Here is a 16,538-nt window from a genome sequence, read left to right as displayed (position 1 = left end):
AAGGTTTTCAACAAAGATAAATGAACTGAGGTGAGAGGCAAGAGTGGACAAATTGCAGCAGGCATGGTTCAGTGCTATGGAAACAGGCTTTTTCATCATAGATTTTTGTTGTTGTTTACATTTTGCCCACATGTAAACAACATTCTCCCAAATTTCAAAGCTTGAGGTGCCTTCTCCACTTGTCTTTCTCAGCTAAAACCTTTTCCCCTGTTCATAGAAGATGGTGAAAATTAAAAAGAAAACATGAGGGGAAAATATCCAGATACAGAAGCATTAAAAAAAATGCTGTGGGTTTTGTGGAATGCCCGATGGGATGGCTGTACTTTTGAGTTCTTACCTGGAAGAGGAGATAATACTGAGAATAATATGTAGAGGGGGAGACCTGGAAAATTATAAACAGCTGATTTGTTAGGGTTGTACAATTCTGGGGGATTGAATTTTGTTTGTTTAGGCAGTAATGACAGAATGTAAGCAAAAGAAGACAATTGTCAGTAAAGAAATATTATTCTGAGCATTTTCATATTGTACCCCATGGGACTCAAGTTTTAAACAATGGTTAATAGGTATTGCATGCAAAAAAAGACTTCTGGCTAAGTGAATTTGGGAAACTCTCAGTTAAATAAAGTGAAGCACTATTCTTTATTGCAGAATTTCTTAGAACCTTAAAAAAGCAGATGTGCATTGTGAATTTCTAAAATGAAGGAGACTGGGCACCATTTCTCACACATTTCATTGCAGACCCCTCCCCTTTATTTGTTATAGCCTCTCAGAGCTGATGAGTGTTTTGCAGAACAGTCTTTGGGAAGTCCTGCAATGATTTTAACACATTTGACAATTTATTGGCACTCCCTAAAGGTAAAGTGAAATAATGAACCAATACTCAGATTATGGATTTCCTTTCCCTCCTTTCTTCCCTCCCTCCCTCCTTCCTTCCTTCCTTCCTTCCTCCCTTCCTTCCTTCCTTCTTCCTTCCTTCCTTTCTTCCTTCCTTCCTTCCTTCCTTCCTTCCTTCCTTCCTTCCTCCCTCCCTCCCTCCCTCCCTCCCTCCCTTCCATCCTTCCTTCCTTCCTTCCTTCCTTCCTTCCTTCCTTCCTTCCTTCCTTCGTTCCTCCTTCTGTCCTCTGGGCAAGCAGAAGGTCACCAAGAGGGCTCAGGTTTGCCACTCTCTTGCTTGTTGAAGAGCACCAAAGAGCAATCAATAATCATCTTCCAGTGTTAGGTCTGAGAAGTATTTGCTCTCTGAACCTGACTGAAGCCATTTGTGGACTGATTAGAAGCCCTGTTAACATCTTTCTTCCAAATCATAAAAAGAAAAACTTTTTGAGTCCCTCCATGATTTCCCCCATTTATTGTCATCATTTCTGAAAGATGGGAGCCCTAAAAAATGGTGAAAATGTTAAAATGCACAAATTAAAGGAGCAACAAATGCCTGTTTTAGAATAAGCTGATACAACTCCAACATTGAGCAATGAAAACCCAAGTTCAAGTGGAACATAATTAAGGAGCTGGGAAGAAGCCCTGTGTGAGCCAGTGTGCCGGCTCTCTGCCCCCGTGCACCATGGCTTGAAGCCAGAGGTGAGAGCCAGTTCTTGTTTGACACCAGCTTCTGCATGTGGGGCAGGTGCATTAGCACTGCCCTACATCTTGCTGTAACTGCTCCTGCAACTACAAACTGAAAGGAAGGTGAGAGAAACACACTATAAACATGAAGCAGTTACTACCTTATTTTGATCATCAAAATCCTGCCCATCTATTCCCCATGATTCCATCCTTTCTAGGACCAGCTTCCTCTTGGCATGACCCACGTTAATTCCTGGTGGGCTGATTGTTTCTACCAGTTACCTAGTACTTGGCATTGACTAGCTCACATTTCCTGTGAGTGATCTTTTCGTGGTATCTAATAATAGGTGACTGTTCTGAGGGCTTCTTATGTGACATGCATTGTGCTAATTGCTTTGAATGCATTTTGCCATTTAATGTTAACAATGATCCTCCAAAGTAATACTAATGTTACATTTGAAGAAACCGAAACACAGAAAGGTAAGTAATTTGTTCAAAATGACAAAAGTAGGAAGACAGGGCCAAGATTTGAACTTAGTGTGATTCCAAAATCTACATGTTTAACCATTTTGTTGTACTCTACGGTGCTAAATATAGTTTTACAACAATAGGGACTCAAGAACAATTTTTTGATTAGTGGATTAAAAGGTGGATTAACAGGGACTGGCGTAACAGGATGCGATGGAGAGCATTGTTGGGGAATGTTCCAAGAACTTCCTTGTCTGTTTCAAATGCTAAGGAAGCTGTTTTAGACTGCCACGTACTCTTATTGTATATATTCTTATAAATACATACACTTTAAAGAAAAACATTGATGCACATTGAAATTTAATAATTTATATCATTCTGCATTTACGTTATTTTTTTTAATATTTATTTACTCATTTTTGGAAAGCACAAGTTGGGGAGGGTCAGAGAGAGGGGGACAGAGGATCTGAAGTGGGCTCTGAGCTGACAAGCTCACAGTAGCAACCCCAGTGTGAGGCATGAACTGTGAAATCATGACCTGAGATGAATTTGGACACTCAACCGAATGAGCTACTCAGGTGCCCCGCATTCTGCATTTGCTTTAAATGTTTATTTATTTTTGAGAGATTGCAATAGTGCAAGAGAAAGAGAGAGATGGGGGACAGAGGGTCTAAAGCTGGCTCTGTGCTGACAGCAGAGAGCCCAGTGCGGGGCTCAAACTCACGAACCAAGATATCATGACCTGAGCTGACTGAGCCACCCAGGCGCCCCTCACTTTAATCTTTTTCAGTGGATATGTTGCATGTATTTATAGTTGTAGTCAGCACCTATGTATTTCTTTGTTCATTTCTCTTAAATATCACTTTAATTTATGTATTTCCTTGTGTTGGCAAATATTGGAAGAATCCACATTATCATCATTTGTAATGGCTAACTGGTGTTCCATTATGTTTGTTTTCCTTAATTTGAGTGGCCATTTCCTATCGTGGAGCTGGGCAGTAACCAGCAGGAGGTGGATTTACCACCTGGCCCATCAGGGGTTAAGTATGAGATGCAGGGATTCAGCTGGGACTAGGTCTGTTTCTCAAGTTATTGTTAATAGTAACATTGGTGTGTTTCTGGAGTTTTATACTTTTCAAAACATCTTCTCATTTATCTTTTCATTTGATCGTCCAGGAAACCTTGCTGTAGAGGTGGGAATTCTTATTCTGTGGGAATTCTCAGTGCAGTGATGGACTGGCACATAGATGGTGATCAAGAAATGCTGTGTAAATACATGACTCGAATCTGGTGCCCTAATGATTACGATAATCCCTTCTAATGCTTCACATGGTAATTATGTCAAGGGTCTTTCTTCTTAGTGTGACCCATTTTTTGCTTCTTATCTCTTTCTTGTTCGCCTTCCACTTCATTCCATCTGGTCCAATTCTTCTATCTCTATATTTTTTCAATTTTCTAGTATCTTTTTTTTTTTCTTTAAACACTTGCTGCTTTATTTTCCTTATCTTCTTCTTTGGCAATTCACTTTCTTTTCTTATTCCTCATCTTGTCAGCCTATCTCCTATTGCTTGAACTATGAATTGCATATCCAGTCTCTCTCCAGAACTTTCAGTGATTGTCTCTCCCTTGTTCTCCCAATTTGTGTTTTATTTAAGAGACCACCCTGTCTGTTGAAGGATGATTGAATATTTCAAGGTGTTTCTCCTCTTTACTTTTCCTTCCAGAAAAAAAAAAAAAAAAAAAAAGAACATGACCTATGCTTAAATTGGGGCCTTCCTAAATTAAAAAAAAAAAAAAAAAAAAAAAAAGGAAGAACTTGTATATTCTCCTTCATGTGACTTCTACTAAATAATATCTTACCTGGCTTTAGTAATAACAGAAAGACCTTACTTAAAAACCTTCTACTTGGCAGGGCTCCCGATGAAATCAGGACTGCTGTTGTCTTCATAAGAACTGCAGGCCACAGTCTTGCTCAAAGAACACAACTGAATTTAGACCCACAGGTCATCCTGTCAGTACTAAAGATAGCACGATTGCTAAGGCTGCACTTAGCCATGTTTCTTATACACGTGTAAATCTCTGTGGTTTACATGCTATAGGCAAAAACAGTGATTTAGATGTAGGCGTGACCATCAGTACCAGTGTCAGTTCTGACTGGGCCTACAGCAGATAAAGAATAGTGGCCAATGGGGGCGCCTGGGTGCCTCAGTCGGTTGAGTGCCAACTTCAGCCCAGGTCACAATCTCACAGTCCGTGAGTTCGAACCCTGCGTTGGGCTCTGTGTGGACAGCTCAGAGCCTGGAGCCTGCTTCAGATCCTGTGTCTCCCTCTCTCTCTGCCCTTCCCCCGCTCACACTCTGTCTCTGTCTCTCTCTCTCAAAATAAATAAATAGAATAGAATAAAATAAAATAAAATAAAATAAAATAAAATAAAATAAACATTAAAAAAATTTAAGTGGGGTGCCTGGGTGGCTCAGGCGTCTGACTTAAGCTCATGAGTTCGAGCCCCATGTCAGGCTCTGTGCTGACAGCTCAGAGCTTGGAGCCTGCTTTGGATTCTGTGTCTACCTCTCTCTCTATCCTTCCCCCACCCCCTCTCTCTCTTTCTCTCTCTTTTAAAAACTAGATAAACTTAAAAAAATTTTTTTTTAATTTAAAAATAGTGGCCAACATTTTTCAGCATTTACTACGTGCCAGCTCCTCACGTGTATTATCTCATTTAATCCTGACTGCAAACCTTCGAGGTCAGTCCTATGATTGGTAGCATCTCCATTTTATAGCCCAGGAGACTAAGACTAGGGACATTAGCCAATTTAGTCAGTGTTTCACAGCCAGGAAGTAGTAGAGCTGGGCATTGAAGTGGGGCCACATCAGAGGGCGCACAGCTGAGCACATGTCACCAGCCTCTGTCCAGTAAGACCTTCTCTGCTTCTCAGCAACTGTACTATTTGGAGCTCCCTTTGGTGTTTTGTCATCCTGCCCACCCTGGCCTTTTCTTGCGCACTGTCCCCACTTTCCCTCAACTCCAATCTCACTCAGATCAGTTTACATCTCTGCTTTCTTTCTCATTCAAAAGAATAACATGATCTGATAAAAACAACAACAAAAACTCTCCCTCACGTTTCTCCTCAAGTGTCTCTGCATCTTCTTTTAGATACTTCTTTTTCCTTACTTTCTCCGAGAAAGGAGTCCCCCTCACCCTGGCTCCTTCATCTGTGGCCTGGAGCCTGTCTGTGCATCACCCTTGTGAAGTGGTCTTTCGAGGCAGTTATTTCCTCTTCTTGTTACTCATTTCCCCCCCTCCTTCTCTCCCTCCCCTCGTCCCCCAGCCCCTTTCCTCTGGGACCGCAGCATCCCTCCCAGCCTCAATCCAGTCCTCATTTTTGTTTTCTCCTCGGAGCCCATGTTTAGTGCACACGTGATAGCCATTTCCAGGCCCTCAGTTTTACATGTCTACCTCCTGGACAGCTACTGCACAGGAGCACCATACTCAAAAGCTCCAAAGGAAACTACCCGTCTTCATCTCCCTTAATCTACCAGGTCCATTTCTTCCATCTGCTGAATTTCCTGTCCACCCACTACTGATTTTTCAATCAGGGTAATTCGAAAGCAGTTGAGTTACCCTGCTTCCCCCCTGCCCTATTGCACATTCCAATCACTGCCGCATCTCACCAAGTTCAAGTCCTTCCTATTCTCTTTGGATAAAATATTCTCTGGTCCCCCTTAAATATATGTTGCATTTCAGGTGTGGCTTTCCTAAAGTAGACCCTGTCGTGAGCATCTCAAGGGAAGATGCAGCATCTGACTCAATGCTCTGTCTCCTGAGGTAACTTCCACAGTGCCTCACACCCAACTCACATTCCATAAATGTTCATTGAAGTGAACGTTTTCTTGTTGGGGAGGTAAACCAAGAGCAAAGCATGAGCTTTTGGAAGGCTAGGTAGGAGGCATCATCATACACGGAGGAGTGGTTCTCATGACCCCTTGTTGGCAGCAAGAACTGGCACCAGAACTGAGCAGAGAGCTGTGCTCCGTCCATCTGGCACTGCCTCTCGCTGCTACAAAAAGAACACAGGGTTTGTAAGAGCTCACTCACGGGTGGGCTAGGACAAAGCAATCTGTGGGGAAAGAGAGGGTGCTTTTTTCCCTTCCGCCATCTGTATGTTATTTTGTGGATTTCTTCTGTACTATCTCACAAGTAGTACCTCGTCAATTTTAAAGGTGGCATCTGAATTCCAATTCTATACGCACTTTAAGGGCCCCGAGTTCTGGCAAGAAATCATTTCTGTTTCGCCTGATGAGGAACAGCCACAAGTGCTGATTATTTTAACCGCTTCCAAACGCATTTAATGTGGTTGCATTAAGAACCTAATCGACTGACAGGACATTATTAAAAACTCACTGTGTGTCTAAATTTGTCTTTATAGGTCATTATTTATCAGCTAAGGAGTCACTGCCCCATAAAACCAACATCCAAAGCCATTGCTTTGACAGTATGCATTTACTTTAATATCTTCAAGCTTTTTTGACTTCGCTCCAAAGACGTGAAATAAGTCATTTCACTGCCGTGTGCTTCCATCCATCATGATTGTGGGTAATCCTCACTGATCCTCGAAGCAGAGCCTTTGTGATTTGAAGAAAGCATCACACAGTGATGACCACATGTAATTTCCCTACAGCTGCAGGGTGACATATTAGAGGATATTGCAGCTGCTGAGTCAAAGTTTTTTTTTGTATATTTAAATTTTTAGCATGTCTGCCTGCTGTGCATATTTAGGGAACAAATGGAATCCTCCACTTGCTTAAAAACAAGAAATGTATGTATTTCAGCCCGAGCTAATACTCCCTTTCCAGTCTCCCTTGTAATGTGTTCATTAATTTGTTTGTTTAAAGTGCTAATTCATTGGGTTCGTTAGCAAGCAGGCACACATACAAACAGCTGGAATTTCATCTGCCCTGCCCTGTACCACATGCTTATTCTACACCAGTAATCTGAAACAGGCTACGCATAAATGTATCCCGCGTCTCTCTTCTTTCTTTGTCACCCTTAATGAGTCATATTTAAAGACTCTTCACTGTAATTGAAATCGTGACAAATAAAGATTTACTTACTGAGTAGCATTGCTAGGACCTGGAGAGACGGCCTCCGGAATAGGAGCTGCTTTTAAGCAATTAATGGATACACACTCACCATTTAGACATATTTGAGGTTAGCCTCCTTTTTTGATTACAGACAGCAAGGTCAGATGCAAATGCCTTACTTCACAGATGGGGCTTTAAGGATGGGACGTTAATCCTTGCAGAGGTTGCTAGATTGGTGGGTTGGAAACTCCATTCCCCTATTATAGTAACTGCAGCCCTGGTTCAAATTAAGCTGTGACAGTATAAACTTCCTCTAGTGAATCCTGTGAAATTGTTCCAAATGTCACCTGCAGGGAGAGAAATGGGCAGGAAAGGTGGGGTGAGGAGGATTATAGGGGAACTCACTCTGGTTTGTTGGCCTGAGAATACGGCTGCCATTTTGAGGACACAATTTCTGACACTAGTTGTGTTCCTACAGTGTGGGTCCAGCAAGGATCTGAGTTAGGATTTGTCAGATGGTCACCACCTACCAGGAAGAAAGCAAGAGTTGCCTCTAGCTTAATTCTTAGAAAATATGCCTATAGATTTTCCTACGCGTGAAGTGACGGGTGTCAGAGTGGTTTCCCGGGACACATGGTCATCTGCTGCAGTGCCTGGATATGGGGCTCACACCACCTCTTAATTATGTTTACAGTGTATAATTAATACATTTGGCTGGCTGTGGGGACATTTATCTTTTCATTATCTCAAATTCAACCAACAAGGCAGTTGTAAATTGTCACACACATAGAGCCAAGTGGCGCCCTTTTCCTCTTGGCCTGAAGTGGATTTTGAAAACCAGGATGAGCCTTTTTCATGAGCCTCCAAATCCCCTACAACCTATTAGTATTTTAACTCCAATAATCTTTTTTTTTTCTTTCATTCAACAAATAGGTAGGGACTACCCGCTAGGTACTACTGATTTGGCCAAATTCTACTTTGTTTTAATTTTTGAAGGTATTTTAGAAGCTGACATTTTGCAGAAAGGTCTTCCCGGGGCATGCCTGAGAGACAAACCACTAGTATGTTGGTCTTCCTTCTCAAAAGGAATCCAAGATCTTCATTCCTGGTCAAGATAGCTTTCATGTACTTATGTTATAGTATTTTTTATATTCTTATTATGCCTAGTCCAGCACAAGCCTCATGAGAACAGTTCAACAGTGGAATGTTATTAACAGAGAAAGTCTTCTAGATGTAATGGAGGGGAGGAGGTGAAAGAACAGCAGGGACCCTGGTCCCTCCCCCCAGAAAGGTTCATATTGAGAGTTGCTGTATGCCTGAGTTTTCTTAGATTGTTGGTTCTTTGCTATGGTTCTCATGTCTTCTCTCAACACTAGTTACCTTCTATATAACAATTTCTCATTTAAATCTGTAATAAAAAACACAGAGACCTCTGTAAATAGACTGGTAATGAATACACACACACACGCACACGCACATGCACATGCACGTGGTATTCTAAAACTGGTACAGCCAGGTCCTAAGTGGTTCTTTTGTATGTTCTTCAAGATCCAGCCATATTGAACTTTTCTCAGTTCCTTGAAGGCATCCTGTTCTGTCGGGCTGCTGGGTTTTGGCCTAAGTTTTTCCTCTTCTTGGGACTGTTTCTCATCCTGTCCAGCTTACCCTCACTAGGGGTTCATGGCTCCACCTTCTCCAGGAGGCCTTCCCATCTCCTGGACTGGATCAGGACCCCTATTATAGATTTATATGGCACCCTGGTACTTAGCCTGTTAGCATTTTACAAAATGTTTGTAACAGTCTTCTGGCAGTCCTGCCTCTCAGTGTTTGCCATACACTCTATCATTGCTCATCCCACGGTGCCATCATCTCTACTGCCCTCCGACGCAGGTCTCAATTTGGAGAAAAACCCTCCTTAAGGCAAGAAGCACAGTCCAAGTCCACTTTACTGTTGGATTCTTGAATATTCCACTTGGCTGCCTCCAACCTATTCTGTGGGAGTGGAAGGCAAGGGTAAAGTGAATGGTCTTTCTGCCTCTGCCCCTTCTTCCTCTCCAGATTGAAGCATTTTTCTGGGCTTGGGTACAGAAGTGAAGAATGCAGGGGTTGTATTGGTGGTGGAGGGCCTGGGTCTGTTAGCTCCAATGCACTTCAAAGTTTTGTTTTTTTCTTCCATCTTTCATCTGTTCCCTGGACTCTGGGAATTTGGTATCTTTGTAGATTTGATTCTGATAACTTTCTCTGGGAGTACATGATGGTCCATGCTTCCTGGTTCAATGGGGATAGTTACTTGCAGTGAATGAGAAAAGAACTCATTGGTTGATGTATCAAATTATTGTTTGATTACACATATTTCACACTCAACTATAATTATATATCCAGGGTTGTTTTTTTCCCCACCATAATGAAAGCTCCATGCCTACAGTAGGCATTTAAACATTTTTATTGTTTGAAAGATTTTTTAATGCTCAGACTCACTTATAATAAAAGAAATATAAATGAAACCAATGATGTAATAGCAGTTTTCACCAACCAGATTAAACAAGATTGCCTTACTATTTTTCAGTTCCTTAGTGCAGGCAGAGTTATGATGGAACAGTCTTATGAGTGGCTCTTGGAAATGTAATATGATACAAACTCCTGGAATGGAATTTGTAATACCTATTAAGAATTTTACATGTTTTTCATGCCTGTAGTGGTTAAAAGTACATGCTCTAGAGTGAGTGTGAAGATGACATGTGTGAGCAAATCAACCTCTGAGTCTCCATTTCCTCATCTTTAAAATGGGGATAATAATACCACCTACTTTATTTTTGCAAATGAGATTATGCATTTATAATAATTAATATAGTACTCGATATATATTCAGAGCTCCATAAATATAAGCTGCAATAATAATATGAATTGCATCCTTGACAACGTCTTTGGGGAACTAATCTAAAATGCACAAAGGTCTTATCTGGGCCTTCATTATGAAAGTGGACAAATGGGAAGTAAATGTTCAAGTACAGTTGACGCTTGAACAACAGAGGTTTGAACTCTGCGGGTCCACTTATATGTGGATTTTTTGTTGTTGTATAAATACAGTACAGAATTGTGAATATGTTTTTTCTTATGATTTTCTTTCTTTTCTTTTCTTTTTGAGAGAGAGCGAGTGGAGGAGAAGCAGAGAGAGGGGAACAGAGGGTCAGAAGCAGGCTCTGTGCTGACAATAGAGAGCCTGATGCGGGGCTTGAACCCACAAACCATGAGATCGTGACCGGAGCTGCAGGCAGATGCTTAACCTACTGAGCCACCCAGGCTCTCCATTTCTTATGATTTCTTAACATTTTCTTTTCTCTAGGTTACTTTATTGTAAAAATACAGTATGTAATGCATATAACATGCAGAATATTTGTTAATTGATTAACTTATTACAGTCACGTATTTAAGGCTTCCAGTCAATAGTAGGCTATTAGTAGTTAAGTTTTTGGGGAGTTGAAAGTTGTACACAGGTTTTTGACTGTGCAGAGGTCAGCACCCCTAACCCTTGGTTTTTCAAGGATCAACTATATAAGAAAAATGGTAAATTTCCTGTTTATTTGTTTAAAACTGGGATATTATGCAGTCCCTAAAATGATGTTTATAAAGAGTTCCTAATGATATGTAGAAATGCTGATGGTATTGAGTTAAAAAAAGATATTAAATGACAACATTTAATATAATCTCATCTATGTAAAGAGATATGTATGTAAAATTAATACAGAAAAAGAACTAAGATAAAAATGTCAATGTTAGTAGTTATTTACTCTGAGAGTGCTACTTAGGGTGGTTTTTGTTTACTTATACTTAGTAAAAGTGTTTTTCATATTTTCTGCCATGGCTCACTTAGTATTCAAAAAATAAAACCTCAAGCTTCTTGTTTGAACCACATTCAGCCCCTCTTCTGGGCAGAAGATCTCAGTGGCTCCCAGGCCTGAGCCTGAAGCTTGCTTACAGGTGGTACCCAGTGGGACTGGCCACTTGTAGCCTATCATGCCCGAGCTCTGTGGTCTGTTCTCAGGAACTATACTTATTGGATTGTAAATCAAAACACAGGTATTAATTCTCACGCCCTTTTTGCCCTGGTTTCTGGCTTCTTTCTCTGCACATCATTACTCATTTTGAGCTCTCCCAAAGAAGTCTCTCCTATAAAGAGATTTTGACTTCAAGCCTTTCAAGACAGAAGTATTTCCCAGGTTTTAGGAGTTTATTTTTCTTTTCTGGTTGGTTTAATAAAAGCCAGATTGGACTGACTTTAGAGCAGGATTTCAGGGCATATTTAAGTGGCCTTCTGATAGGGCTTGTAAGTGAGAGAGTTGGGATGGGAGGTTTGCATGAATATATTAACATGGGATCACTTAGTTTGTTGTTTTGGAATGAATCTATTTATAGGAGTGGGTGTTCAGTATGACTTTTTAAACCATGGATGAATGAATAAGGGATGCATACAGGTTGTAAACAAAAAGAGGGAGTCCAACTTCCAGATTGGGATACTTTCTCATGTGTAAGGAAAACTTTAAACTTCCTTGCATTAATGCAATGCTTTGGGCAACCTGCATTTGATTGTTTTATATTTTCAGGTGCCATTTATTGATTTCTCTTTGCCTCTGGGTACTCACACCAGAATGCAATGTGATATGTCTGGCAATTGATCTGATGCTTTCTTGAGGCTTAACATGGAGCTATGAACAGAGGCAGAGGCCTTGAGTGATTTTGGAGTCTCAGACTCTTGAGCCCTTTCCACTGGCTTCTAGTAGCTGTATACCAAATATGATGCAAACAGCCATGTGTAGTTTAGGACCTTCAGAGAGTGAGACTTGATTAGGGGATGGCAGATGTTGAGTGTGGTGAGGAATCCCTACATTTATCAGGCAGTCAGAGGCAGAGAACAAGGACCTGGCCATGAGGAGCACCAGGATAAAGCATATGAAAGCAGAACAGGGGTCAAAGAGAAGGGTGGCCGGGAGTGTCCTGTGTTACAGAGATCTCCGGTGGGTTAGAAATTAAAGGAAGCTGTTAGATTTGGTTATAAGAGGGGGTGAGAGACATTTTCAAGGCAATACCACAGCACTTTCGCGGAGGCTAAAGCAGATCCTGGGGAGCTGAGGAGTTAGGGAGGCAGGGAATTTGGGTGGGGAAGGGAAGGCAAGAAACGGCAGCATGGTTGTGGAGAAAAACTTTGGAGGGGTAGGTAATGCAGAGGCTGTTCAGAGGTTGAGGTCAAGGAGAGTGAAGAGAGGTGGGATAAAAGATGGAATAATGCTGAAATAATGTTCTAATGTTGAAAATTGGATCAAGGATGTGGGTGGAGGAATTAGCCATTTTATCCTCTGAGAAGACAAGAAATGAAATAAAAATGGGTAAAGAAAGATGTTTGGAGGCTGACAGGAAGGACTCGAAGGTGCTCCTGCTTGATGGGCTGAATGAAGTAGAAGATAAGAGAATCTGGGAGGAGGTGGGAGGAGGTGGGCAGGGTTGGGGTGGTGCCTGGAGCCGGGAGCAAGGGTTTACAAGCAGCTGCTGTGAGAGTGGGAAGGAGCATCCACAGTCTAGTTGTAGCTTCCTTGAGAAGTAATTAATGCACATTACACTCATTTCAAGAGCTTCTAGAGATCCCCACGATCAGACAAATTCATAAATATTTATTTATTGTACCCACAAAGTACTCCAGAGATCTTCTTACTTTCTCTTCAAAGCGTCCTTGGTGATTATTCTTTTTCATTCCTTTAATTGCACACCAGAGAAAGCCTCAGTTAGATGCAACTAGTTTTTAGACCACTGAACACCTGCAGATCTTGTTGATGCATGCCTGAGCCCAGAACTCTCGGTAAGTGCTGGCTTGAAAGAGGAAGAGGCCGTGACTTTTCAAATAATGGAGCCTTGAATTAGTAATGTTGCTCGGGTTTCTCCGGTTTCCAACCCTAGCAAGGGCACCTGCTCATTCAGGTCATTGTCAAACACGGTCACCTCCATTTGTTCCAGTAACTTTTGAAGCTTTTTGAATCCCCCCTTTTGCTCCTGGCACTGTGAGGAGGGCACAAGAGAAAGAGAACATTGTATGGAAACCATACACTGAATCAGGGGGAAGTAGCCTCGTATTTCTCTCAGTACAGTCATTGCTTCCTTTACAATTTACCAAAGGTCTATAATGAGGATTAATTTGGCTTTTAGGGATTGAAAATTGTTCCTAATAAGGGGAAAAGGCTGCCTGTAATTTGAAACTCCCAAAGTTCAGAGAAGGGTCAGGGGCTGTTAGTCTACATGCCCAGAAAAGTCAGCATTTTGGGGAGGACGCTTTGGGCTCAACTTCTGGAGTGGCTGTGCAGGTCCCCAAATGGCTTCTTGTGGCAATGAGTGGGTGCAGGTGTGGGGCTGAGATCTATTTCTCCTGCGGGGAACCCATCTCACCTGGTCAGCAATTAAGTCTCACTGAAGGTATTGAGAAAAAGACCTGTTTAAACAGATTTCAGGGGGCAGGTTATCTGCAGTGATTGACAGTGATTTTTTTATGTTTGTTTATTTATTTAGAGAGAGAGAGAGAGTTGTGTGCTCATGTGTGGGGGAGGGGCAGAGACAGAGAGAGAGAGAGAGAGAGAGAGAGAGAGAGAGAGAGAGAATCCCAAGGAGGCTTCATGCTGTCAGGGCAGAGACCGACATGGGGCTCGATCTCACAAACCAGGAGATTATGACCTGAGTAGAAATCAAGAGTTGGACGCTCAACTGACTGAGCACTCAGGCGACCCATCATTGACAAGGATTTTTTAATCTAAACATTGCTTGAGATCACAATCTCTATCGACAAGACCCTGAGCTGAACAAGACATCAGGTCCCTGAGTAGTGCCTTAGCAAGTGCAGACAGTGCTTTGAATCCTTCAGGGATAGATGGAGAAGCCTGTGGTTAGAAGTCTAACCTTCCATTTCCTAGGCCTTTACTCTTCTTTCACTTTGGTGGGTAATTCAGGATTTGTGGATTTTCTTCCACCTTTGGGATGGAGGATGGCAAACAGGACTTGAAGGGTGATTCCACCTAAAATGAGGCAGAGGACGTGTTCACCAATAACGGGAGCTGAACGCAACCAGATTCTTTAATTAAAGGATGACTATTTTATAGGCGAGAAGAGAGACCGTGCTGGCCATGCCAGGTGCTTTGTCTTAGAACCTTAATCACAACTCGTACAGCAGGGCTTCTGTGAATTATGTATCGGGTCATGAAAACAACTTTTCAACTCGCAGCTCTTCCTTGTAACTTTTCCTCTATTTGAAGACTCAAGTTTTCCACCAACCCAACCCAGTTTTCTACTAACCCCAGCCCCTCCATATCAACACCTGAGACAGGTATACAGACTCTGGGAGGCCAATCCCTGAGAAGGCAGCTTGTGGAGGGAGCTGTGCCCAGCTCAGGAGCACTGTAAAGGGGCGGGGGCGGAGCACGCTGGGCCAGAGTTCTCAGCACCCTTGGGGGAAATGTTGATGATATTGATGGTACTATTCCTGTTAGTCTGACAGTTCTCTCTGTACTCCTAGCAAGGATCTATCATATGCCGCCCCAGTACTTGAAGGTCGTTGAGTTGAAAAGGGATGACAAGTGAATAGCTGTGCTGGGCCTGGCCATTTGCTAAAAACCTCAAACACACAATTTGTACAGGTCCCAAGCGTCTACTTTCCTGATGTATGCTGCCTTCGAGCTCTTTTCCTGCTTTCCGTGCTGCGGCGGGGGTAATTGCGATCCCTTCTGCCCTTGGGTGTGGTGATGAGACCTCGTGCTCATGCTGTCCATGCCTTCTGTGTGCTCCCCTGCCCTCTCCAGACTGCCATCCTCTGTGCCAGCACTGTGCAGCCGACCTCCACAACACCGGGAGCATCTGCCTGAGCTGCCAGAATGCCCGGTACCTGCTGCTGGGGGACCACTGTGTTCCTGATTGCCCTTTTGGATTCTACTCAGAGAGAGGAGCTTGTAAAAGTGAGTAAGTGCTGGATACAGGAGCTGGTGGTGCCTCACGAGTTTCTCTTTGGGGCAGTAGTGGAGAAGATTTGAACCGAGAGAGAGAGAGAGAGAGAGAGAGAAAGGCGGGAAGCATGCTGTGAGACAGTAAACCAGACCAGCTAACATGCTAACATTCTCAGTTGGGGCTTTTACTAACGCCTCTCAGGCTGCTGCTTTGGAAAGGAGTTTGACTTCATAGATTCTCTTTGTGTCTCTTTTATTCTCTGCAGAATGTCACTCCTCCTGCAGGACCTGCCAGGGCGCAGGACCCTTCTCCTGCACCTCCTGTGACGCCAACCTCGTGCTGTCCCACCTTGGGACCTGCAGCACCGCCTGCTTCCCCGGGCACTATCTCGATGATGGCCGTGCTTGTCAGCGTAGGTTTTTTTTTTTTTTTAGCATTTAACATTTATTTATTTTTGGGACAGAGAGAGACAGAGCATGAACGGGGGAGGGGCAGAGAGAGAGGGAGACACAGAATGGGAAACAGGCTCCAGGCTCTGAGCCATCAGCCCAGAGCCCGACGCGGGGCTCGAACTCACGGACTGCGAGATCGTGACCTGGCTGAAGTCGGACGCTTAACCGACTGCGCCACCCAGGCGCCCCATCAGCGTAGGTTTTTAAAAATGAAATTTCTCTCCTTTCCTGCTCTTCTGGAGTCACTGCAGGAAATATTAAGTTCTTGCGTCCATATTCCCACTTGATAGCCTTTACTTTTTTAAAAAGACAGTTAATCTACAAAGGTGTATGGATGCCATTAGCAGGCTATAATTCAGACATTGGCCTAACCAGGAGGTGCTGGGCTAGGGATCTCCTCTGCGAGGACCAGCTGTGTGATCTGAGGCCACTCATTTAGCTTCTCTGTTCTCTAGTTACCTCATTTTTTTTTTTTATTTTTTTTTTCAACGTTTATTTATTTTTTGCGACAGAGAGAGACAGAGCATGAACGGGGGAGGGGCAGAGAGAGAGGGAGACACAGAATCGGAAACAGGCTCCAGGCTCCAAGCCATCAGCCCAGAGCCTGACGCGGGGCTCGAACTCACGGACCGCGAGATCGTGACCTGGCTGAAGTCGGACGCTTAACCGACTGCGCCACCCAGGCGCCCCCCTCATTTTTAAAATAGTATTGGTCTATTTTATCCTTGTGGTTTCTCTCGGCAATTCAATTCCAAGATCCTGAGCAGAGAGTGGAACTCACTCTGGTACACAATCAGTGACCAGTGACCTAAGCACTTGTCTGGATTTAATTTGTTTTCTGTATATATTTGTTGAATATTGACAATGCACAAGGCTTGACATGCCACAAAGCATTTGGTTTCTGCTCAAACAGTAGTTATTTTGTCTCGCATGAGAGTTACTTGTATAGATGTCTTATTTCTCAAGTAAGTCAAAATATGATTAATTACTTGTGTCAGGCACAAA

At 42.8% G+C, this 16,538-nt stretch overlaps 1 protein-coding gene across 2 annotated transcripts in view; it reads left to right on the top strand.

Annotated features, from left to right (window-relative positions):
* The window catches only part of FRAS1 (Fraser extracellular matrix complex subunit 1), a 426,958-nt gene that overhangs the window by 243,026 nt on the left and 167,394 nt on the right, over positions 1-16,538 (top strand). For both annotated transcript variants that reach the window (XM_045056179.1, XM_023253019.2), the window contains 2 exons: positions 14,940-15,092; positions 15,347-15,493. In XM_045056179.1, the coding sequence (XP_044912114.1) occupies positions 14,940-15,092; positions 15,347-15,493 (300 nt within the window). The remainder of the gene's footprint in view (positions 1-14,939; positions 15,093-15,346; positions 15,494-16,538) is intronic.

This window comes from Felis catus, chromosome B1 (assembly GCF_018350175.1).
Source record: "Felis catus isolate Fca126 chromosome B1, F.catus_Fca126_mat1.0, whole genome shotgun sequence".
NCBI classification, from domain to species: Eukaryota; Metazoa; Chordata; class Mammalia; order Carnivora; family Felidae; genus Felis; species Felis catus.
This window is presented reverse-complemented; position numbering and strand designations above follow the sequence as displayed.